Genomic DNA, 25496 nt, shown 5'->3' with positions numbered 1-25496 from the left:
CCTACATCCTATTTCAGCCATGCCCTCAGTCATCCCTTCACTTCACTCTGTTTTATTTTCTTCGTTTATATTTATCAATGTCCAAAATTGTCTTGTGTACTGTATTGTATTATGTTATCTTCCCAACTAGAATGTCAGCTCCATGAGCGCAGGGGTTCAACTGTACTGTTCATCACTTTACCCTCAACGCTTGGTACAGTGCATGGCATGTAGTGGGGGCACAATGACTATTTATTCTGGAATGAATGAGACGCTCTAAACAACTGTGCGCTAGAGTTTTGGAGAAGATGAGCCTTGGGTTTTAGGACAGGAGCATCTAAGTGGGTTTGTGACTGAGGCGATTTGTGCTCCAGGTTGTGGCAAGCATGTGTCCTGGGACGTTGGGGTGAGGCTGGGGTTGGGAAACGCGTGCGTCCAGTCGGGTGGTGTTTCAGTTGGATTCTGGGCTGTTAAGGTCAGACTGGACCCCAGATTTCAGGAAACAGGAGTCATAGTTAGGCATGGCTTAGTTAATCCGTGACTTGAGCAGTGAGTGATCAACAGCTATAAGATCATTGAAGGAGAAGAATCAAATGTCCCCTGTGGTGTCCAACAGGTCACTTAGGGTTGCTGGACGATAGGCTGTTTTGGCAGAAACAGGTGTCCTGAAGGGTGATGCTCTGGGTTGGGCTGTACCCTGGGCTGTTGTGTGGGTTGTGAATTACGACGAGGGCAGCTCCACGAGCCCATCAGGCGAGGATCCGGCCCAAGCCAGCCCGCCTGGGTTTGGGGGACCACGCCGGGGGCGGCAGGAAACACGCCTGGGGAAAGCTCACCTGGGAGCGGCTTACCTGGGCGGACCTGGACCTACCAGTTCGCGTACTTCCGCGCGGAGGCTGGCCCGTCCCGCCCCCCGACCAATGGGGACGCACAGGACAGCGGCGGCGGGAGACGATTGGGCGCGGGTGGGCGGAGGCGGGGCGGCGCCGCGGACCGCTTAGGCGCCCGGCGGGCGGGCGGCGCTCAGCGCTCGGCTAGGCGGGCGCAGCGCGAGCGGAAGTGGCGACGCTGGCGTCCGGTGAGCCTGCGGCGGGCGGCAGTGACAGCCCTGGCGCTGACGGCGGCGGCCGGGGGGGCGGCGTGGACCCCCGCGGCGCCGGTTGGGGCATCACTGCAGGTCTCGACCCCGAAATGGCGCTGCTGGCCGAGCACCTGCTGAAGCCGCTCCCTGCGGACAAGCAGATCGAGACGGGGCCCTTCCTCGAGGCGGTGTCCCACCTGCCGCCCTTCTTCGGTGAGCGGGGGTGAAGGGGGGCGCCAGCCCGCAGCCCTGCTCCAGAGCGCGCGCTCCCAGACGCCCGCGAGTCCTCCTCCCGAGCATCCCCACATAGCCCCTCCCCTAGGCATCCTAAATCCTAGTTCCCCAGGCACCCAGAACCTCTTTTCTCTTCAAGGACCCCAAATTCTTCCTACCCCGGACCGCTCCGAAACCCGCCATCCCCCCACCCCCAACATGTCGCATTCCCGCATCTCTTCCCAGACACTCCAGCCTTCATCTCCAGACATCCCAACCCTCTATCTCCAAAGAGCTCACATTTCCACCATATCCAGTCCTCTCCTCCCTTGGGCTCTCCAATCATCCATCTCCCCCAAACACTACTTACTCTTCCAAATTCCCAGTTCTCCAATTCTCCCGGAAAGCATCCCACTGCATCTCCCCCTAAATCCTTCATCCCTCACCTTATCATTCCCTTCTTCCCTTTTAGAATGGCTCTTAACTCCCTCTCCTTAAAATGACTCCTCTCTTTTCATAAACCTTCTTTTCCTTAAATTCTCCCAGCATCAAACTCATGAGATCTGTGAACCAACCCTTCTTCCCTCATAATTCCCCCATTCCAGATTAAGGACCCTCCCCCCCCAACACACACACACACACACACACACACACACACACACACACTCCAAGGGCAGGAAGCCTGACAGGGTGAAGAGGGGACTTTTGAAAATGAGTCACAAAACTCTAGGACCCCTTTCTACGAGAAGCCACTTAAAGTTTTTCCTCTTTTTAGAACATGGGTCAAGACCGGGGGTGGGGACTGCTTTGTGGGGTAATGTCAGACACAGGGTACTTGGCATGGGCTCTAAAAGAAGAAAACTCTTCCCCTGTTTGTAATGTTCAGGAAGGTCTTAGAAGCACTGGGAACATGGTCCCTAAGCCCATGTCAGACCCTCCTTCCTCCCCTCCTTCAGCCCAGCCCAGGTCCTGAATGGAAAATGAGAAATTGAAGACAGTATCATCTGCCCCTGCCCTTTGCCTTTCGGGTCCTGGGTAAAGGATGTAACCTGAGCCTCTTCTCTCTTCTCTTCTCTTCCATGTGGGCTTGCCCTGTGCCCTGCCCTGCAGGTTCACTTGGTGGCCTTGCAGGAAGATACCAATCCCCAGGGCAGAGTCCAGCTGCAACCTACAGACTGACAGAACCTAGACTGAAGAGTTTGGCCCCCAGGGCAGTCACTCACTTTACCCTTAGTGGGTAATCAGGGCTTGTAACGGGTAGTAGTTGTTGCAACGCCGTGAGCTCTGGGGTGGTCATGGTTTCCTGGAGTCGTATACTAGCTCTTCTCTTCCGCCTCTTGAGTTTCAGCATCCCCTCCTGTGAAATGTGCTGTGTAAAGGTCTACGGTCTTAGTGTCAAAGTGGATCTTAGCTGAGGCAGGTGGCGGGCGGTGTTTTATGTTTCTGTATCCAGTTTTGGTTCCTTCAGGTAGTAGATGATTAATCAGTGTTTGAACAAGTGCCGTTGACCAGTTTGTATGATTCTCAGACCTGTATAAGCAACCTGAGAGTAAGGTCTTGGTCGTTTTTGTCCACCATAGTGCCTGGCACATAATGAGGTGCTCAGGCTGTACTTGCTAATGTACAGAAGGATGTACAAAACGTTCTTATTGTCGGTATCACAGTGTCATGATAACACTGACTTTCCAGGCAGGGGTTTGGGAGCTGACTGGCTTTGGCATTAAGGAGTTGTTCATTTGGTTCTCCGAACATTGCAGGACAGTCATCTTTCCTTGGACCAGGATTCAGAATCTGTTTAAGCCAGTGGTTCTCCATAGAGGGCAAGGGGTACGGATGCTGGGAGATACTGCTGGCATCTAGAGGGTAGAGGCCAAGGATGCTGCAAACATCCCCTGCCACAAAGTATTGATCTAGCCCGAAATATTAGCAGGGCCGAGGTGGATAAGCCTTGAGTTAAGCTATGTAAGTAACCTTTTCCTCCTCTATCTTCAGCAAAGTTGCCCGTCAGTTCTGCATTTGGGAACACCTTCATTTGATGCGATTATCCGGCTGGTTTTAGAGGAAAGGGGATGGTGGCAGCTGGAGCCAGCAGTAATCTGGTGCTAGGGCTAAAGAGTATCCCCTCCTCCCTTTCCCTGATCTCAATGGACCTTTGTCTTTGCTGCAAGCCACATGCTGTGGGGTGTTGCATCTGTTGACAGAAGTGCCATTTATACAGAAGCCTCAGTAGGTTGGTGCACAGAGGACGATTCTTAGCACTCTACGAAAAGTGATAATCCATTTTGAACTATTATGCTCTTCGGGGCGGGGAGAGTTTCTCCTAAGGGTTTAAATTTTTAAGAGGATGCTTTCACCAGTGACTTTTCTCTGGGACTCAGGGGTTGAGTGTGATCTGCTGTCAGCTCTAACACAGGCGCTTTGTCCCAATCTTGGGAGTGTCTGCTCACCTGGATGATCTAAGCGGCGTGTGTGTCTCTTGAGTGGAGAAGGTCTGGGATAATGGATGCAAGAAGTCTGAAACGCATTGCAATAGCAGTTCCCTTCAAATCAGAATTTCTCCACCATGGCACTGCTGACATTTGGGACTGGATCATTCTTTGTGGTGGGGGGCTGTCCTGTCCATTGTAAGATGTTTAGAAGCATCCCTGGCCTCTATCTACTAGATGCCAGTAGTACCTCTTCTCCCCAGGTTGTGGCAACCAAAAATATCTGTAAGGAAACAAAATTGCCACTGGTTGAGAACTACTGCTCTTGATATAAATATGGCAAAGAGCTGAAAGATGTGTTTTAAAAAGTATTTAATTTTGCAAGGAAGATCTGTTTCTTAAAGGCAAATTGAACAAGAAGAAATGATAAAAATCTCTGTCATTTATTGAGCACTTACTATATACTAAGTATTCCATGTGGATTTATTCGCTTAATCCTCTGACAACCTTTTGAGGTAGAGCTTTTAAAAGAGGAACTCTCTGCTGATATTTCAGAGTATTTTCATTCAGACTTATTTTATCAATCTTTAAGGGAGAATGTATAAGCTGTTTTTTCCATGTAACAGTATAGCATGACCATCTTTTTATGTCAATCATCATTTTTCATAGCTGCTTAGAATTCCATTCTTTGAATGTGGCTATAATTTATTTAACCAGTCTCCTGCTGTCGGACATGCTCATTGCCTCTCTAGTAAACAGTGCTACAGTGAACATCCTTATATGTATTTCTTTACATACTTTGGTTATATCTAATTTTTAGAAGTGAAATCTCTAGGCTGAAGGGTGCAAAGGCTTTTAACCTATTAAAGCAGCCTCATTTTTTAAACCCTTGTTGGGTGTGGTTTGTGACAGAGTTGGTTGGGCTGGATGAATGCCGATTCTCTGGGAGCAGATCAGTTGTGGTTTAGAGCACCCACATCTTGGGCTAGCCCTTCCTTCATATCTCTAGCCTGAATTGCTCGAGTTGTGTAAGTTTCACTATGTCCACTTAGCGGCCAGTCCTTTGTCCGTCTTCTTTCTCCACCTTGACCCAGTAATCGGATCTCATCTCTGATTGATCAACTTGTATCTGACTTTTGTGGCCTGCTGTCTTGTCTTTTAGGTCAGTTATCCAGCTCTTCTAGAGCATTAACAATTGGAGGCTGGAGGGAGGGGGATCGAAGGAGGGAGAGACTTAGTTGTCATTTAGTCTTGTCAGTCCTGCCTAGAAGCCTCAGTGGCTCCCTATTCCCCCACCTTGATATCTGCGTTGCAGCCTTTCTGAATGGCTTGCAGCCCCACCAGTGGTACCAGGCGATCACTTGCCTCTGGAGCCTTACCCATGTCAGTGTTTCTGCCTGTTACATCACTTCTCTCCAGCCCACCACCTTCCGTTTGCCTGGCTGGGTGGGTTCCTCTTATCCTTAAGGAATCAGCTTAGCAGTCACCTCATCCAGAAAATCTTTCCTGAGTCTCATAGAACGTGTCACATTCTGAGCCTGAGTTATTTCAGTGCCCAGTTTGCCGAGTGAATGCTTTTGGTTCCGTTTCCATTTTTTCTAGGTTCTTTCTAAAGGTGTTTTGCTTTTCTCTCTCTTTCTAAATTGAAATATGTGACCAAATTACAATACATAATTCATATCCTGTACCCATGGCAGACGTTATTAATCAATCAATCATGATACTGTTTTCTCCTTTGAGTGTACCCACAGACTTGGCATCTTTCCTAACCCAACCACTCCAGGTCAATTAAAGTTGATGCATGAGATGACACCTGTTTGCTCTTACTGTTTAGGGAGAAACCAAAGATGCAGGTGATGTTTTCACCTCTCAGTTCCTGAGATTTGAATTCCAGGGGGTGATTTATTATTTTTTTTCATTCAGTTCTCTTAACTTAATTAAATGGATGTCCATTGAATCGAGCCTTAATGGATATCTGGCACTCATTAATTAGTTCTAGAGCAATCCCAGGGAGAGTGGTTTTCCATCACTTTGGTTCAGTGCTTGCTCTACTTGGTGGGGAGAAGGGGAGAGCAATGGCGGCCCAGAGCACAGAATTATCTTCCTGTCATACAGCCAAAGAAACCAAAGCCAGAGAGGGTAGGTGACTTGCCCAGGGTCACACAGCCAGTGAGTGAACGAGAGCCAGACTAGAACTCAGGCCTGTGGACTCTTTATGCAGCACTTATGCTGTTATACCTGCCTGCTGTCTCGGCTTCCTGTCGGGTAGAGGAGAAGCCCCACATTGGAGCCAGCCTGCTTGGCCACTGCTGAAACCCAGTGGTTTTGGCTCCACAACGACTTGTCTTAGATGCTGGGAGCCATAGACCAGATGTGCAGATTTTCTCTGAGTCAGGTGCCTCACAGTAGGCCTGCTAAGGTGGGCCCATAACACCTGCTTATTTGAATGCAAATTTGAATAACTGGGATGTGGAAGTCATCAGTGGGGAGGCCTCAAAGAGGTCAGTTTTCCTTTAATTGGGACATTGGTTTAACTACATGGGAACCAGCCCCAACAGCACCCCTGGGTCTGTAAGAAGTTCCCCTTCCTCTAGAGAAATTGTTCCTGCATTGCAACAAGCACCTTCTAGGTGATGAGACCATCAGTTACGTCTGTGCAGTGTTTTTGTTTTGAAGTTTATACAAATATATATTTGATTTTGTATAGAATATCCTAAGATAAACAAACTATTAACCATCTTCCTTTAGCAGGTCAGTTATTATTTTGGTTGAGTGTCTTTGAGAACCGGAGTCTGCAGGAATGGGATACAGGCTGTGTGCCTGGGAGGGACACTTCTAGGAGAAAGAAACAGCGTCCCTATGGGAGAAGTAGCCAAATATACCCTTTCTGCAATAGATTTTGCAATTTTGAAATAGCCCATAGGCTTCTGTCATCATCAGTCAGAGGTGCATTTGTAAGTACTAAGTGAGGATTCGTTAGCCTTTATAAGCACCTACTGTGTGCCCAATGTCCTACCGGTGCTTCACACTCATAATCTCATCTCATCTCATCATAGCAAGATCTGAGTAACAGCTGATGAGAGGGCCTCTGCTGGCCTCCTTGTGTTAGCTTGTCCATCTGAGTAACAGCCTGGAAGTGGGCTGTTTTTGAGGTTCAGCAGGGAGAAGTCACTTAGAACCTGGGTCTGTTTGCTGCAGTCTGTGCTCTGAACACTACAGATGAACAGAAAGAAACATGGGCAGTGCCGTCAAGCCGAGCCAGCCTCAGGTGGAGTCCTGGTTCTGTGGTGCCAAAGCTGTGTGACTGCATTGCAAGTCCTTCCCTTCTCTGAGCCTGCAGCCCCACCCAGTTGTAAAGCAGGGAAGCCAGGCCTCTCAGGAAGGCTGGTGGAGGTGAGCTCCCAAAATGATTTTGGTGCTCAGTGCCTAAAATCACTTCATCTTTGCACAGGTAGGACAGACAGCCTCAGGCCTTTAAAAACTGTCCCTCTTGTCACACAGCCCTTGGGAAACATGTGTCTTCCAAAAAGAAGTTGCCTCTGGGTCTTGATGACCAACTGCCAGCTGAGTTGCCTGCCCGAAGTCTGAGAACTGCTTCAATGTCCTCACTTATGACACCCACAGAGCACAGACCAATGGCCCCCACCGGCTCTGTTCCCCCAGTGATAGTGACCAAGATTCTCTTGCTCCTCTGTGTTGAGACCCCTGAGGCCAGGACCTGATGTCTGGCCTCTGCTCCCTGGAGGAGACAGATGGAGAAGCAGGAGGGAAAGACCCAAGTGTCCACTCTGTCCCTTGCTAGCCAATCTAGCCCCTGACCTCGGTTCCTCATCTGTGTGGCGTCCACTGGAGAGGGCTACTTGGAGGAACAGTGTCACCCTGTAAATCCCTTAGAGACAGAAGTCAGGCCTTGTAGGGTCCAGAAATGTGCCTGGCAGAGTTAGGTGCTCAGCCAATGTTGAACTGAAAGGGAATGGAAAAAATGCATGACAAAGGGCTTTGTAAACTACCGTGTGTGACCCCGATCATTGCCAGTGTAAAGCCCTGTTTTGAGTGTCTGCCATGTGCCAACCATTGAACTAGCTGAGATCTCATTCCCAGTCCTTATAATGACCTTACGACTTAGGAGGGATTGGCACCATTTTACAGAAGAAACTGAGGTTCAGAGTAGTAAAGGGATTTGATCAGGTCAGACAGTTAGAAAGTGGCCCAGGAGGGTTTGAAGAAGGTAGGCCCTGCAACCAAGGAGGGCAGCACACTCAAAGATGTTGGAAGTGTTCCGGGGTGGGGGAGGAGAAATGACAGGAAGTTCGCATCTGGCAAGACACTGCTTATTTCAGTGAATGTATTATAATGGAAATGTTGGGCTCTAGTCTTAGGTTTCATTATTTCAGTTTAAAAATGGCCTGGGTGGATGTTACATCCTTTGTTACATTCTTCCAGAGTAACTTGTATCAGAGCCTTTTTTTTTTTTTTTTAATTGTTATAGTGTTAACTGTATCTGAGCTTTTAAGAGTCATTACAGTGGACCAGTCCTCTCCAGGGCCCTATACAAAACTCTGCTCACCACACTGTGGTTAGGCAGCCAACTCACACTTCCCCATGTTGAGAAATGATTCATTTTCTGCATTGCTGTTCCCCCAAGTTCCTTATTCCACTCCTTTCTTAGCTCTCTCTTTTAATGGTCTGAAACACATTAGAGGGCATCATTTTATAACTAGAGGATTCCTGCTGATTTTACATCAATCAATCAATCAATTGATCGATATTGTTTTCTCTCCTTCCCTTTCTTCCTTTCTCCTTTGATTTCTTAGTCCCGAGGTCATTATTTCCTGGATTTCCTCTCTGAAGAGCTTTCTTTGTTGAGAAAGATGAAAAGGATGATAAAATTTATAATAATCAGCATTAAAAAGAAAAAAAACTTTCCTTTTTATTGAGCATTTAGTAGGTGCCAGAAACTGCTTAGCCCTTTGTTTATACAACCTCATTTAAACCTATGAGATAGGGTCCATTTTTAGCCTCTTTTGACAAACAAGGAAACTGGAGCTCAGAGCTGTTAACTAATCTCTCCTGGGCCACACAGCAAGTAAGAGAAATCATTTTCTTACTACATTCTCAATTCAAGGCTGGTTTTTGCCAAAGGCAGTTGTGGACAGAGAGAGTCATTACAGTGGACCCTATGCCATGGGGGTGATTTTTAAAAGATTTGGATTGTTTTGTGAACATTCTTTCCACTTTAAACAGTAAAATTAAGAGGGGGAATTGGTTTTAGGAAGGTGGGCATTCTCAGGGTTTGTATTCCTCAAAATAGGTTTTATTGCAAACTGAGCCAGGACGTGTACATACACACACACGCGCGCACACACACACACACACGTGCACATATAGCACCCCTGTATGCATGTGGATTAATAAATGATTCATCATCAGCTGTAATTTGAGTGCCTCCCATTATGATCCCTGTAACCCAGGACCTACAAGTTAATCTGCCCCCATGTGTTTAACAATGGAACCTTATTTTCCAGCTATTGGGAAAAAAAATGAATTTGAAACATAACCTCTCCAAATCAGGTTCCTAGCACCGCGGCACAGGCGTCATGGTCCTTCTCTCTGAAATAAACTTTTATGGGTTGGCTTAGGTGTTCCCATCCTGAATCACATAGGCCAAAAGTGAAGCTGTGCATCTTAAAAATGAGGTGATTTTTGTTCTGGAATGAAAATTATTCCTGGGATGAAGTGAGAGGGTGGGCCAGGGTGGGAGTGACCTGGTCACCAAGTTGCCCAGTGTCAGGAACATCACCTCTTGAAAGAGATGGGTGTCTGAAGCGGCAGGTGTTGAGGGGCAGCTCAGGTGGAATCTCCAGCTATGCGCTCTGATCTTGCTCAGAGCAGAATGGCAGGTACTTTCCCACTATGTTGAAACCAGAAAAAGAGGAAATGAGCGATTCTGTGTGGCATTTGGTGACCACTGGCTCATGGGGAATTCTGCGCTCTGAGCAACCTTGCCCATCTGAACTGTGGCAGAGACCTGGGCATGAAGCTCTAGGTTTAGCCGGAATTGTTACAGAGGTCAGGTACAAAATGGTTGCTTGGTGCCTGTCTCCTCTTAATCTGTAGGCAATGCTGACACAGCTGGCTATTTGTTTTTCAAATAGGTAGCAGATTCAAAGCAGGAGGCAGTGACCATCAACTGTTAAGAAGTTTTTAGAAACTACGCAAAGCTGTACCAAAATCCTGCAAGCACACCACGGAGAGCTGTTTAATGAAGGGTCAAGGGGGCCTGCGATGTTTCTGTTTCTGGGTCACATCTTCATCATACTCATACTTTTGATGATGGCCTTGTTTAGAAAATCACAAATGGCTTGCAATACGAAAGCAGGGACATTTTTGTTTCATTTTTATGAGTTCCATCCAGATTGGTTGTACTAGAGAAGGTTGGTGCATTCATAAAATTTAGTAGAGGGAAAATATTTCACTGTTGTAATTTTATTTTCTTTTTATTATTGAGATTAAGTGTCCTCGTTTCTTCTGTGAATTGCTCATTTTTCTATAGGGTTTTTAAAATTATTGATTTGTTAGAGCTCTTTTTACATATGAGAGATAAAAGTCCTTAGTCTGTGATTTTCATTACACAGGTCAACCCCCAATCATCAGTTTGTCGTTTGGCTTTGATTGGTGATGAGTCTTTTTCCCCGACCCATATAGAAGATTTCTGGGGTTTGTAATCAGATTTCTTGTTCTTTTTTAATGTTTTCTGAGGTGAGTAGCATACTTAGTGAAACTCTTCTATACTAAACAGAAGGGGCCATTGGCCACATACTCCAGATAAGCTTGACTTGACCATATTTAGATCTGTGCCCATTAGAGTTGGTTCTATGTAGTAAGACGGTAGGATTGTATCTGATTTTTTGTTTGTTTGTTTTTACTTTTTTGTTTGTTTTTGAGACAACTTCCTTTCTCCCTGGAGGTCAGATGAGGAACAAGAAAACCATCCAAGCCCCCTCCCTCCCTCCTGGCAGGTTCTGGGTGGCATTTTAAAGAACTTATTTTGCTGACAATTAAAAAAAAAAAAGTTTAGGGTAATGCAAAACTGGTAAAACAAGTCAGGTAATATTGGGGCAGGACTGCATTCTGTAGGAAAGGTGAGGCTGAATAACCTGTTAGAAATGTGTACACTATATCTGGAACAGGGGCCAGCTTGAGTTTAAACTATTAGAAAGGCCACTGTTTGCAGAGTCCTCTTGCTTTTGTTGAATTTACACAAACAGATGGAAACATTCTGGAAAGAAAGGTAAGGGATCATTGGAACGAGCCTTGGCTCAGTAATTGTGTCTTGGTACGTAGCTCTTGCTGTGTAACCCTGGGCGAGTCACTTGGCTGTTCTGGGCCTGGTGGCCTTGGACTGCACCAAAGGCAAACATAAGCCCAGAACCTATGGTGGGTCATGTTGAAGCAGGCTTCAGCTCAACCGCACCTGTAGCACCTCTTGCACAACTGCTAGGTTGGGGGAAATGAGGGGCCTGAGCCTCAGCAGTTAAGTCACTTGTCCACATCCACATCAGAGCTGAGATTCAAACCCTGGACTAGAGCACTACACTGCTTCTCTCCTGATCACAAGTGGCCTTGTGATCACAGATGCTCCCAGACCGACTTCAGAGCACACATTTTATGTGCATGTGGAGGCGGTTTCCTGCCGGTGACTCCCTCTGGGTTTCACCTCTCACCCCTTACCTCGCGCCGCTCTCTGCTTTTGCTCCACTCCCAGCTCCAGAAGTGTGCTTTAGGCCCCACATTCCTGCCCTGCCATTGAGCAGAACTGTCCCCGTATGGTGCCCACGAGACACAATAAGAGCTGCTGTCGGGCTGGCTCCCTCTGACCATGGCGGCCTCGTGGCCCACGGAGTGCACTGTCAGGAAAACAAAACAAAACCTTTCTCCCTGCCACTGGGGCAGGGCCGCTCACAACTACATGAGAGCTGTCTTCAGAGCCATGAAAGCCAAAAAACATGTTTTGCATCTCGAAATACGTATTGAGTGACCTGAGTCATCGGGACAGCTAAGAAACCAGTCATGGCCGGCTGATGGTGAGCTGTTACCAAGCCCTGGTCCTGGATCTTCTCCATTTGAAAGCTTTACTTGAAAAACAGCCCGTAGCAGCAATAACTATCTTGGTCAGTGCTCCTAGCACTCACTCTGCACAGATGATGTCTCCCCCCACAGCAGCCCTGCAGGGGAGGTCCTGCTGGTGATCCCATTTACAGACAAAGGAACTGAGGCCCACACCCTTCCCATATCCTCTGCTATCTAAGCATAGGTGCTTAGAACCAGTGCTTTGAGTCAATCTGAACTATAAGAAAGTGGATAGAAAAAGTTCCTGGCAGGAAATATGCCTCTAGGTTTACGTTTTCCACAATCTATTCACCTGTTCGTGCCACAGATATCATATAAGCGCCCACTGTGGTCCAGCTCTGTGCTAGAAACTGGAGACACAGCAGGGGACCGAGGCAATCTGGCCTCTGTCCTCTCAGAGCTCAAGTCTGTGGGAGAGGCAAAACAGTTACCCATGTAACTACAATCACTGTGACACTGAAGTGGACTTGGAGAAAAAGTAAAAGGAAGAAGTATGATTTTCATGAGCAGGGAAAAAAAAAACCTAATATTTTTCCAACATTTTATATGAAAATTTTCAAACATACAACAAATTTAAAAGAATTTTACAGTGAATATTTATACACCTGCCACTTAGATTCTACCATTAATGTGTTGCTGTAACTAGTCATTCATCAATCCACCTCATATCTAAGTACATTGTACATTTTTGAAAGATGAGGATGCAAAGCCATTGGCTGGAGCTAAGAGTGACCATCCCTTCGCAAGTCCCCACGCAGCCCATCCGCGGCACCTGCCTGGCCCCTGTGAGGGTCAGAATTGATTACCCTTGGCAGCACAGTCAAGAGAGAAATGGTCACTGGGGGAGGAAGATCTTGGCTCTCTTGCTTTATTATTGAAGTCTAGAATGCATTGTCTTTTGGGGGAGCCACTGGTAAAGCATCCTGGGAGAGAACACATTCCAGGGCTAGCAAGTTGCACCACCTCCCCAGGTTAGCCTCTACAAGATGAGGTCAGTGACACATCAGGTAAGATTCAAGGGTGGGAGGGAGTAGTTCTCATGAATGTCCTAGGCAGGCCCATCTGGGAGGCCAGAATGCCCAGAATCAGGTGGGACAGGCCACCGGTAGCCCCAGCCCAGCACCTCAGAACAGCTCCTTGTGGCCACCCTAGGGGAGACTCCGGCGTGTCCCCATGATGTGAGATATGCTCCTACAGGCATGGGAGAGAGACCTGGTCATTGAGAGAAAGGGCTTGCTGCTCAGCCTGAGGATTCTGTGTGGAGAGCCTGAGGCCCAACAATGGGCCTCAGGAAAGAGGATAGTAGAGGTGGCTGGGGGGACAGGCCAAGTGTGTCCTATGTGGTAGGATTCTAGGGACCTGGTGGCTTCCAAGCAAGTCTAGGGACTTGGTAACCTAGAGTGACATTTGCAATACATTCAATACACAGTTTCCAATTCCTGCCACAAGCCTATGAAGAAGTATTATTACTGCTCCATTTATCATGTGAGAAAACTGAGGCACATAGGTAGGGAGATTTGCTCAACTGGGGCGTGGTTGGGAGTCAAGCTCAGTCTGGATCCCTAACCCATCTTCTTTTCATCAAGACATTTAATTTATTTTTAATTTTATTATTATGTCTTTCTCTCTGCAGCGTTTTATTTATAGTGTTAATCCTGTTTCCCCATGCACTTCTTTTAACAACTGCAATTAGAATGTTCCAGACAGCCAGCCAGGTGTGCTGGGTCACCTTGAGTGGAATTTGGCCCACAGATGGCCCTCCCTTATTCCTCTACTTCCGTGTGGTCAGTTGGCATTCACGCTGAGGGCCCGGCCTGGCCTGCAGGCAAGGAGAAGCGGCCACTGGCATTCCCTCTTTTGGTTTGGTACCCACTGTGGCCCGCTCGGGCATCTTTGTCCCCTGGGCTCTGGCCTCAGCAAAGAGGACAGTGAGTAAGTGCTGTCCGTGTTGAGGCTCTGAAGGCAAAGTCTGTGTTGAGCTGGCCCAGGAGAGACTGACCTGTGCAGTTCCTCTGTGCTGAGTCCTCAGTCCCCAAGACCACCTGCCAGACAGGTCACAAAGGAGGGAGAGGAGCAGAGACAGGCCACGGGCTGCTCACGTTTCACATAGAGCCCAGAGTCCCAGGCACTGCCAGTTTCTACATTCCATTCCATTAACTCAAAGGTGTCACTGTTTTAAAATGCTCTTGTTTTATGAACCACCAAGAAATGAAAAACACTTCCCATTAAGAACATTTGGATTCCAGAGATGAACAAAATATGTCTTGGAAGTGGATTGTTTTAAGTCATCGCTATAGTGCCTTTGTGTTGGTTCTGTTGCCCCATTTGCTAGATGGGAAAGCTGAGGCCAGAGAGTGAAGGTCACACACATGGCCAGGGTGTGCAGAGTCAGGCACTGAGGCCAAATTCATGCTCCATTAAGTGACGGGTCCCATTGCTGGTGTGTTCTCGTGGGCTGTTATGCAGCCTCAGAACTGTAGAGCTTCAGAGCTGTCAGGCCGGCACCTGCAATCCTGGTATTGCATCACTTCTTCCTTATAAGCTGATGAATGAGAAGGTCGTCTTTAATAAATCTGACCCCGCTTCTCCCACCTCGTAAGAGTCCTTGGTCTGCCTACTGGCCAGCTGCTTAATTAGCATTGATCCGCCTTGTTGGCCGAGATGAGTTTCTCAGACAGTTCTGCAAGTTACTACATAGCTGTGCTGTCTAATACAGTAGCCACCAGCCACATGTGGCTATTTAAATTCAAATGAGAGTTAAATAAAAGTGCAAATTTAGTCCCTTAGTCTTACCGCATTTCAGGTGCTCAATAGCCACCTGTGGCCTATATTTCAGATATGGAATGTTTTCATCATTCTGTGGGATAGCTCTGTTCTAATGCAGAAGGGCACTGTGGACAAAAGGGTTTATACCCCAGATGGTCCTGTTGCATGTTAAAAACTGACTAGTCCTGCAGTAAGAAAACCATCTCTCATGAAGCCTAGCACACCAAATTTACTTGCCCAGGAACCTTTTTAGCACCTATAAACAGTTCTGCCTTTCTCAAAACACATCAAGTGACTTCCTCTCCTGTCCCCAAGCCTCGAAGGCCTCTTTAGGAATCTAAACCTCATTTGCTTTGTCCCCAGATTGCCTCGGATCCCCAGTGTTTACTCCCATCAAGGCGGACATAAGTGGCAACATCACCGTACGTACTTGGCCTGGCAGCTACAGCCTTGGTACTGCACCAGGACTCTAAATGCCCTGCTCACTGGCTCCTTGCCCCCCTCCACAAGCTTCCCAGGCCGAGGATCAGGAAGGAGATGTGGAAAATGGGCTTGGCCCCCAGCTCACCTGACTCGGGGCTCTTGGCTCTCCGTCCTCCTGTGTAGTTATGCCACCCAGTCACAGCCTGACTAGGACCACAGTCTGACGGTCGACCTGCAAAGGAACCTACTGGTCTTGCATCCACCCCACTACGTAAACTCTAAAGATAAAGACCATGGGTACACTGGCCCGCGCTTCCCTTCCCCAGTCCTGGGAGCTCCTGGTGCTGCCCCCCACCTACTGAGCCTCTCCCCATGTAAAGCCACGTAGGGCCCAGCCTGCAGCTCAGCCCCACTGCATTATTTCATTTTTTCATCCCAATATCCCTTTGAGGCTGCTTCTGTTGTCATCCCCATTTTACAGATGAGGAAGCTGAGGCTCAGAGAGGTTGAAGGGCTCATTGGAGGTCACACAGCAAGGAAGTGACAGAAGTAGGATTGAGACCCAAATTGCCTGGTTCCACTCAGGAACCTCATTCCTGGATGTCTTTGAACCCTAAGAGCCTATTTCCCCTTGTCCACAAAGTAAAATTTCAATTACTTGGTGTCCAACTCGCTATCAAGAGTAGTCAGAGAACTTGGACTCTGGAGCAGGCCTGTGTGGGAACTCACTCCCACCAGTACCAGCTGTGTCACCTTGGACATGTCACTGCCCCTTTCTGAGCCTCAGTTTCCTCATCTGCAAATTGGGATGATGACAGAGCACTATCAGGGTTGCCATGAGCCTCAAATAAGGCAGCACCCGTGAAGCACTTTCCACGTCCCGGCTCATGTGACGTGCTCAGTAAATGCGAGCATTCGTGGTAGTTGACTGCCATTCTGGGTGTTTCTGGCACTGGCGGGAAGGACAGGGAGGCCCTGGTGGGTGCTCCTCCACCCAGCACGCAGGCTGGCCGCCTGTGGACAGCCTGCCCAAAGGGAACACCCCATGTGCTCCATTTCAGAAAATCAAAGCTGTGTATGACACCAACCCGGCCAAGTTCCGGACCCTGCAGAACATCCTGGAGGTAGAGAAGGAAATGCATGGAGCAGAGTGGCCCAAAGTGGGGGCCACGCTGGCGCTGATGTGGCTGAAAAGGTGATGGGCTCAGGCGGCGGGGCGTTTGTGGCTCTTGGGCCTGGGGACCTGCCAAGGGACGTGCATCCCTGCCACTGTCCCACTGTGACGGCTCTGACAGGGAAGGGAGGTCACTTCCATTTTATCACACAGGTGCTCTTGTGTGCTGCTGGTTAGTGACCAGCACCCCAGGGGTCGAGGCTTGCCTGATGGCGATGCTTCCTTCTGGTCCCATCAGAGGCACAGCAAGCTAGCGCTCACACTGGGCGTTGTGCCAAGCTCTGTGTAAGCCCGATAGCATTTCACGTGCTGTGAGCTAGGCGTGTGTTAGCCCCATCTCACAGAGGAGGCCACAAGGGCTTCAGGAGGCTGAATCATGTGCCTGGGTTATAGGGACCGAGTGGCTGAACACAGTTGTGCAGGTCGTGCACTGCACAGAAATGTCCTGTCGAGGACTGGTCACCTCATGCACGTGGTAGGGCCTGCCCGGTGCATCTGTGGTCTGTGGTCCATGAGCCCTTTCAAGGCCAGCACTGTGGCTTCAGTCTTTAAGCACTGATGGCCAGCGGCCATGTGCTGGCCCATGGTAGGCCATGTGGACACAAATGGACAAGGCAGGCCCAGACCTTGCTCTCAGAGACTTTATAGTCATGGTCAGGGGCCAGCACCTGCCCTAGTGTAGACAAGGTGCTTGGGAAATGCTACGCTGAGCCTGCGGTCACATTACATGGAAGTCAGGTGTAGAGATGACAGTTGTAGGATACCCACTCTTTTGCATGTACATATTCCTGGCCCACAGTAGGTGCTTAATTCAGAGTAGTCAGGGTCTGCCGGGTGTAGGGGGCGCTGGCTGGTCTATAAGCAGGAGCGGGGCAGTGTCCTAAAGCATTGTCTGCCTCCTTTCTGGGCTGCAGAGGCCTCCGCTTCATCCAGGTCTTCCTCCAGAGCATCTGCGATGGGGAGCGGGACGAGAACCACCCCAACCTCATCCGCGTCAATGCCACCAAGGCCTATGAGATGGCCCTCAAGAAGTACCATGGCTGGATCGTGCAGAAGATCTTCCAGGTGAACTGGGGGAGCCCCGTTTTGTCCCCAGGCCCAGGAGATCACCAGCTTGTGTGGTCCACTCCCTGTCCTGCCACCGTTTAGCTGTGACCCCTTGGAGCCTGTGTCAACCCCCCTGGGCTCCGGAAGGGTTCCCTGTCTATGTGGGGGGAGGCTGGTGCATTGAAGGGCCCTCTCACGTGCTCTTGCCCAGCCCCATCTGTGGCCGAGGTGGGTGTCCTTTCAGATTCTCTCTGGTGTCCTGGAAGGCCTGACTGGGAGGCCACAGGAGCAAGCCCAGTAGAGACCGAGGAATGTAGGTTAATGGTGGGCTAACCTGATTGGCCTCTCAGATTCAGCCTGAATCCTCGCTCTAAGCAGGGAGGGGAGAAGGACCCCGGTGCCCACTGGGGCATCTGCTGAAAGGATGCTGGCCTGCAGGGGTCTTGGTGGCTTGCATTGGAGTGATTGTGACTTGGGCGCCTGGAAATGGGCTTCAGTACTGGCCTCATTACCTGAGGGCCCCTAGGGTCGCCAGGCTGACGGGCCCACTTGAGAGAAGTTGAGAAGCCCTCAGGACGCCCTATATGCTGTCACTGGCCACCCTGCCTCTCACGGCCTCCTCCTCTCACCCAGCCTGTCGTGCTACCCTTCCGCCTGCCCATCCTCACTCCCTTGAGAACCAGAGTCCCATGGGCCAGTCTCTTTCCCACATGGCACAGATCATAGACAGGAAGAGCCAGTCACCAGGTGGGAAACGTGACCACCTCTGGGCCATCCACCCTGGCAGGGCTGGGACAGGGCCCGTCCTGGGTGGGCATCCTGAAAGCCTGCCTTCCCTGGAATGTGTTGCCCCTGTGAAGGCCTCACAGCCACCGCCTCAGTAGTAACTGCGTGCCCCATGTGCCAGGCCTAGGGCTGCCCACGGATTGTAATCTTCATCAGTGCACCATGCAGTGGACACTACCCTTAACCCCGTTTCACGGATGAGGAAACTGATGCTCAGAGTGGTTAAGGATCTTGCTCAAGCTCACACAGAAGAAGATGGGGCTGGGACTATGACCCTGAGCCTCAGTATCCCGTCTTTCAAATGGGTGTAAACTAGGCCCTGCCTGAAAGGGTCATTGTGAAGATTAATTGAGTTACTCTGTATCCGGTGCTTGGCACATGGTATACATTCAATATATCAAAACTACCGTTTCCATTCTTAATGACAGTAATATTTGTAATTCCTTCACCCTGTCAAACTCACAGCTTTTCTATCCAGTTGCATCTTTTCCCTTCTGGATCCAAAATTTCTGATTCTTTGAACAGGGAGGCCTGGATATTTGGGGAAGTGTTTCCCCCTGACAAACAAAAGAGGCCAACAGCACAAGCGCATCCCTCTCCCCTTATCGGAAAGTGGATTTTCCAAAGAAGCAGTTCACCTTCTTCAGAGCAGGGAACGCAGAGAGAAGAGGCTCATCCATGAGGAGCACCTACTGTGTGCCTGGTGCTGTGCTGAGCACTTCGCACAACCTCCTTAATCCGCACAAAATCCACCCAATCAGATGGGTGCCGTGATCATCCTCATTTTACAGATGAGGAAACAGGCTCAGAGAGCCTAAGTAACTTGCTCAAGGCTCACAGCTAGTTAGCGCCACAAGCTGGAATTGGAACCCAGGTCTGTCTGTCCCCAAAGCTGGCGTCCTTCCTGCTGTCCCTCGCGGGGGTAGAAGGGAACACACATCGCCCTTTGCCTTCTCCTTTCCCTTCCAATGCCATGAATAGTGCAGACCCCTGCCCAGCACAGACCTCACGGGCATCCCCTCCCTCCCCCCCACGAGCCCCATCGTGCCTGGCAAGGTGGCTTGAGTCCCCACTAACCCTGCCACCTTCTTTCTTGCCCGTCTCAAGGCGGCACTGTATGCAGCACCATATAAGTCTGACTTCCTGAAAGCGCTCTCTAAGGGCCAGAACGTGACGGAGGAGGAGTGCCTGGAAAAGACCCGCCTCTTCTTAGTCAACTTCACGGCCACCATTGACGTCATCTACGAGATGTACACCAAGATGAATGCCGAGCTCAACTACAAGGTGTAGGCATGCGCAATGGCAGGCACGCCCAGGCCGTGTGCCTCGACATGCAGCCACTTGCAGAAACAGACAAACCTGAATCACTGTGAATCAAGCTGGCGGGCCACCCCTGGCCTACCTGCCACCCCCAGAGCAACTCATTTTGACCAGGGTCTGCAGGGGAGGGCTCTGGTTTTTTAAGTCATTTTTGGGGGTCTATCCTAACAGCAATAAATAATGATCCTACTTCCGAATAGCCTTTGAATTTCACAACGTTCCAGACCGATTTTATGCCTTCATTTCAGTGTGGTAAAAATTAATTAATGTTGCTAATAAATCAAGTCCTAGGGTTTTTTTGGTTTATTTTTTCCCCCACATGGAGCCTGACTTTGGGGGAGCTGTGTCATACACCTCACTGTAAAAGCAAGCACGTGTCCATCTGAAGATATGGCTCAGTGATATTTTGGATATTTTAAGGATCATGAGGAGTTTGATTTTAAATTATACAGGACCCCTATTGTGGGATTTTGTTTTTTAAAAGCAAACTGGTATATATTCTTATGTGGTTGCACAGCCCAGCCTCACAGCACTGTCATTATAGACCCTTTTCTTTCTTACTGTCTTTTTTCCAGACAGTCTTTTTTTTATAGCTGAAAACAACCAGCAAGTCTTCGATGACCTGACCAAGAAGACTTTATTTTAAAGCTATTGGGCACAAATAATTGACCAGAGATGACAGTATTTTATTCTTCTACGTAATTATTTTCTTCAGGGACAGCTTTTCCAACCTAAGAAACTACCTATCACGTACTCTCTCAAAGGGGAGACAGGGAATCCCTACGGTTGCTGAGACCCAGGGAAACACCTCGCTGCCTTAACTGTCCTTCTCGGCGCTAAAAAGAGCTGTATTTTTGAACGTGGTAGGGGTGAATAGAAGAATCTCGAAAGAATTGATGTGTATTAAAAACTCAATTTGGAACAATTGGTGATTTTTATGCAGGAATGTAATAATTCTTAATAAATCTCTATTTTGGAATCATATCTGTGTGCTGTTTTGGTCGAGTCTTTTTTTCTTCTTTCCGAATTAAAAGTTACAACTGGAGGCCAGCCAAGGATCTGTTTTCTGGCCTTCGTGGCTTAAAAAAAATAGAACTGGTTGCTACATTAAGAAACTGGGGAAATTTCACATAAAATGTTAATTTCTAGCTTCATTTGAAAAATTGGATTGCCCGGCAGGAGCTAAGAGATGACTGTCGTTTTGGCTAAACAGAGTGAGTGAATATATTCTTCACTTTTGCCTCATTCCCCACCAATCCCTGTTGCCTTCCCAACCCCCATGATCTCATGATAATTTTCACTTTATTATGGGCCGAAGCTTTTTTTCTGATACTAGAGTTAAATGTAAAGGGCTTATTCATTTTACTTTATTTCTGCTCCTGCAGAGCTGGTAGTCTTGTGGGCAAAATGGGCCAATAAATCAACAGTGCTAAAATAGTCAGTGCCCAGAGGGAGCCTGGTGTCACAGCTGAGGAGCCATATTCTGGGGTGCACCTTAGGGAGTCAGGGTTTGCACTGAGCCTTGATGGAAGGGACAGGGTAGGGGTGGAAGCAGAAGAGGGGCAGGAGACACCTCAAGGCAAAGGCAAAGACCTGATGACCTAAAGCAGGCTGTGTGTGTGTGTGTGTGTGTGTGTGTGAGAGAGAGAGAGAGAGAGAGAGAGAGAGAGAGAGAGAGAGAGAGAGAGATGTTACCAATGGATTTGAACTTGACTGTGTGTAACACCTTCAAGGGTCTTGTGCACAGTCCAAGCAGATATCCATTTTGGAAGCCTGCCTCTGCCATGACCAAGGGATGGTCACCTGAACCAAGTTTTTACTGCCTCTGATGTCATTATATTTTATAATATTTCTGGTAGTAAGAATGCTACTGATCTTTCTAAGCCCCAACTGCTTTTTAGGGTTTTTCCCCTTTGGGTTTTCTAGAAATATAAAATTCTACCAACAGAGTAGAAGAATTCTGCATCTCCTTTTTTAAAAAGCTTTTCTTTGGGTTTCTAATATTAAGTGACTAAGGGGAAAAAAAAAAAAGGCTAGGAGGACAATTTTTTTGTGGAAGGTCGAGATAATCCCAGGACAGCATCTTTCACTCCTGGTACCTGCCAGGCCCCAGGGAGACAAAACCAGCAGACATCTGTGCCTTCCTGTTTCATCTTTTTCAAAGTGGGACTGAGTTCTGCCTGCGGCAGAGAGGAAGGAATATAGATTGAGTGCAGCTATATACCAGGACCCACACAAAGCATGTACACACTTCATTTCACAAACCACCCGGAGATGTAGGCATCAGGAGCCCCATTTATCATATGAGGAAACTGAACCCCCCCCCCCCGGGAGGTGAGAGGACTTGGCCAGGGTGACCCGACCAAAGCCGAGGGACTCTGGAGCTTCACATTTGACCCCAAATCTCTCCTCAGCTGTGTCCACTTCTGCGCCAGAGGACAGCACACCTTCCTGCCAGGACAGTCGCACTGCGGGAAGCTACCATATCTGACTCACACTAACCCGATAGTGCACAGAAACCTAAATGAGTCCCCCAGATTTGACAAGGGTTGATTATTCATTTGTTCGCTCAACTAAACCTCACTGAGCAATAGCTCACTCAAATCATTAAAATACATGTCTATTATAGACAAGGAACTGATGCTCACTTCACTGTAAAAAAAGCCTCAGTTTCTTCTTTTTCTTATAACATAGGGGACCTGTTAATACCCACCTCACTGGTCATGAAGCTCAAATTAAATGTTACTATTTATAAAACAATTAGGCATTTCTGAAGTCTAGAAAACTGTCTTAGGTAAGACTGCACGGATGTACTTATGCGATGTGGGGTATATAGTGATATAATTGAGTGTTGGAGTCCTGGCTCTGCTACTTAGTAGCTGAGTGGCCTTGGACAAATCACTTCACCTCTCTGAGCCTCAGTTTCCCTCATCTGTACAATGGGGATACTAATTGTTCCTAACTCACTGAGATTCAATGAAACTGCCTGAGTAGGCGATGGGCTGCATAATCATTCAGTGTTGACCCAATAATCATCATTTGCGGGGGGTGGAGGGTTATCGGAGATTGGAGGGGGAACACATCCTTGGGTTTGTTGGTTGGTTGATGAATTTTCCTGGTGAGCACCCAACTGCCCCCGCGCCTGCGCGCTGACCATCTGCAGTTTCCCACGGTGCCCAGAAGGTGGCAGCGTCAGCACTGCGCCGAGGCTGCTGCAGCTCGGCTGGTCCGCAACTATCCAATCTCTCGCGCCAAAGTGTGTATGTTTGTGGGGTTCCGGGTGGTTTCCAAAGGCTGAACAAGAAGCCCCATTTTGAACACCGTTGGGAAAGTTTGAAGCTTCTCAAACAGGTGCTCTGGAGTTCTGACTTCAGGCCAGCCTCGGCGTGGAGGGAGACCAAAGGTGTGTCCTATTATTTTTACTATTGTACTATTAGTAGCACTGCCACTAGCGCCACTGCCATCACCCCCACCACGTAACAATTTTGGGGTTCGGCTTCAGGCTCTGTAACTGTGTAGCCAGATAGCCGTGTGATACATGAAAAGTCAATTGACCACTCTGAGCCTCAGTTTCTGCATCTGTAAAACAGGACAAGACCACCTCTACCTTGCAGGATTATATAAAATAATGTGTGTCAAATGCCCAACACATGGAAGATGCTCAATAAATGGCTTTTATTAATATTTTTGTTTATTGCGATGCTATGGCCTGCCAGAGACTCCTGCGGGGGCAACCCTGCCCCAAATGCAATTAAACCATAGCACGCTCGTCACTTCCTCCTTGCTCTTAAAGATTCGGCAGGGCCCATGTCGACACATCAACAGGAACACCCCAGAAAAGGTCATGCAATCTGGCTGCTTTCTCACTCTGCCTTGATCTTCTGTGTGACTCTGGGCACACAGAAGTCCCTTCTTCCCTCAGCCTCAGTTTTCTCATCTATAAAATCAGGGGGAGATTGGACAGTTTAAGGCTCCCTCCCAGCTCAGCTATTCTGTAATGAACACCTCTTGTCATTGTAACCATTCCCTGGTTTATATTCATCATTCCGCTGAAATCAACACTCTACCAACAAGTAGAGACATCGGTCTCTCTTTGTGACATCTAATGGGACCACATATGCAAAGCAATTAACAAAGGGCTTGACACCTAGCGAGGGCAGCTATGATGATGGTTAATCACCTCTCAATCATACCCAGAAAGGATTGTCTGGAAAGTGAGTCATTCACTCTTGTTTGCTGAGCACCCGCTATGTTCCAGGCCCTGGGCTAGGCTCAGGGGATCCCACAGGGCCAAGACAGGTAAGATCTCACCTTCCAAGGGGCTCAAGGGGCTCGCAGTCCACTGGGAGATATTTAGATGGGAGAGGGTAGGAGGGCCTCTGAGGAGGTGACTTTTGAACTAAGAGCTGAAGGGGAAAGAACAGGCTAGGGAAATAGGCTGGCTACATACAGCTAGTGCAAAAGCCCTGAGGCAGGAGAGAAAACAGCATGTTCTAAGGACGGAGAGGCCAAAGTGGATGGAGCCTGGAGATCAAGGAGGGAGGATAGCAAGGTATGAAACCTAGAGATGCTGAGGCCAGTGTGAATTTGGTTTTTGTTCTATGAGCAAGGGAAATTATAAGTCTCTATGAGTAGAGGGGAACAACGCTAATTCAGAGTTTAAAAAGCTGTTGGCTAGGATCCTGGACTCAGAAAAGGGAGTGTCTCCACCCCCTACCCAAACTCTGCCTCTTCCTGGCTGGAAAAGTTGGGCCTTCATGACCTACGTGCTGGGGGCGGGGGTCCCAGGCCTCTGTCAAAGTCATGGGCCTCTCTCTAGAAAGTGCTCATTGGCCCCTCTTACAATTTCACCCACTATTCTAGGGGCCTCCGTGTACCTCTCAGGAGCCCACCCAGGATGCCCTGAATTACTGGAACTGCTGGCACCGGCTTAGTTGCCCCCCTCCCTCTCTATGCCACAGTTTCAGATGAAGGCTATCTTTGAAATGCCCATGGCCAGCCATGGCCTGGCCACACCCACAGGCCACAAGGCCTGCTGCCCAGAGGACTGGAATCAGCCAGTGGCTGAGCAGCTGCGAGTGGCCGTGCCCATAGCAACAGTCATCTAAGGGAAGGACTTCCTCTCCACCTGGCCTCAGGTTTCTGCCCCAGGGAGAATTCCAGAAGAACCTCATTGAAGGTCCCTGGCCGGGCAGGGCCTCCAGTCTCTGGGACCAAGGCCAGCTATGCGTGCAGGACCGAGGCAGACAAACCAGCTGATTGTCTCTAGTCTCTTTGTATCCTGTCTCCATGGCTTCTTGGTAAATGTGGGTGTGTGTGATGGGGGTGGGGGCTGCTGTCTATTGGGGCAGGATCCCAGAGAAAGACCATCAGACCCCACGCCCTCCTGGCTATGTGGCCTTAGATACGTTCCTTCACCTCTCTGGTATGCTTCCTCTCCTGTAGCTGGAAGAAATCCTTGAGGATAAAGCCATACACAATGCCTGGCACACAGTAAGCGCTGCATAAATGCACACATGCTAGCCTCCCACCCTCTTTCCCCAGTTGTTTCCTCTAGTTTTTTTTTTTTTTCCCTTTCATCATGACTTGAGCCCACCTATGGCACTCAGTGCAGAATGAGCAAAAAGGCCAACCAGAAGTTTTCACCCCCACCATCCCACACTCCCAATCTCGTCCAAGAGGGTGTGAGCAGATCTTCCCACATCAGAGGTGAGGGAACTAAGGCACATGGGGAGGAGCCAGGTGGCTGCTGCTCTAGGGGCCATTTGAATTTAGAAGGTCCTGGGTTCAAATCTTGAATGTACCACTGGCAGGTACATTGGTCAAAGGACTTTCACTGTGTAGAACCTCAGTTTGTCCATCTGCAAAAAGTGCTGAAGAATACCGAGCCCTCAAGGCTGTGGGAGGAGGGGAAGAGATGGCCCAGGTCTGCAGGAATCCAGCCCCATGTGGTGGTTTTGGCTGCATCCATAACTCAGAGACCCACTCCAGGCCTCCAGGTCCTGGATACCAACTCTTGGCCTAAGTCGAGCTTTGGGTCACCAGCTAGGCTAAGGGGTGCTCATGGAAGAGAAAGAGGGAAGAGAGCAGAGGCAAACAGTGTGGATTATGAGGAGGGTAAGGAAAGAATCTTCTGCCCGGGAGTGTCGGG

The 25496-nt window shown here is 48.8% G+C and overlaps 1 protein-coding gene across 1 annotated transcript; it reads left to right on the top strand.

The window, feature by feature from the left end:
• The first annotated feature begins 1009 nt into the window (after window positions 1-1009).
• Window positions 1010-20329, top strand: LOC107500145 (glycolipid transfer protein). The gene is made up of 5 exons (XM_016125053.2): window positions 1010-1273; window positions 14959-15017; window positions 16080-16213; window positions 17107-17257; window positions 19133-20329. The coding sequence occupies exons 1-5, from the start codon at window positions 1171-1173 to the stop codon at window positions 19313-19315; spliced, it is 630 nt and encodes a 209-aa protein (XP_015980539.1). The 5' UTR covers window positions 1010-1170; the 3' UTR covers window positions 19316-20329.
• Window positions 20330-25496: the final 5167 nt, after the last annotated feature.

Source organism: Rousettus aegyptiacus, unplaced genomic scaffold (assembly GCF_014176215.1).
Source record: "Rousettus aegyptiacus isolate mRouAeg1 unplaced genomic scaffold, mRouAeg1.p scaffold_m13_p_5, whole genome shotgun sequence".
In the NCBI taxonomy this organism is placed as follows: Eukaryota; Metazoa; Chordata; class Mammalia; order Chiroptera; family Pteropodidae; genus Rousettus; species Rousettus aegyptiacus.
This window is presented reverse-complemented; position numbering and strand designations above follow the sequence as displayed.

Bases quoted from the DNA above. Each gene is read 5' to 3' on its own strand.
- LOC107500145 (XM_016125053.2), top strand. From the start codon at position 1,171: ATGGCGCTGCTGGCCGAGCACCTGCTGAAGCCGCTCCCTGCGGACAAG. The intron at 1,274-14,958 runs GTGAGCGGGGGT...CTTTGTCCCCAG, and splicing joins CCACCTGCCGCCCTTCTTCG to ATTGCCTCGGATCCCCAGTG. The intron at 15,018-16,079 runs GTACGTACTTGG...GCTCCATTTCAG, and splicing joins ACATAAGTGGCAACATCACC to AAAATCAAAGCTGTGTATGA.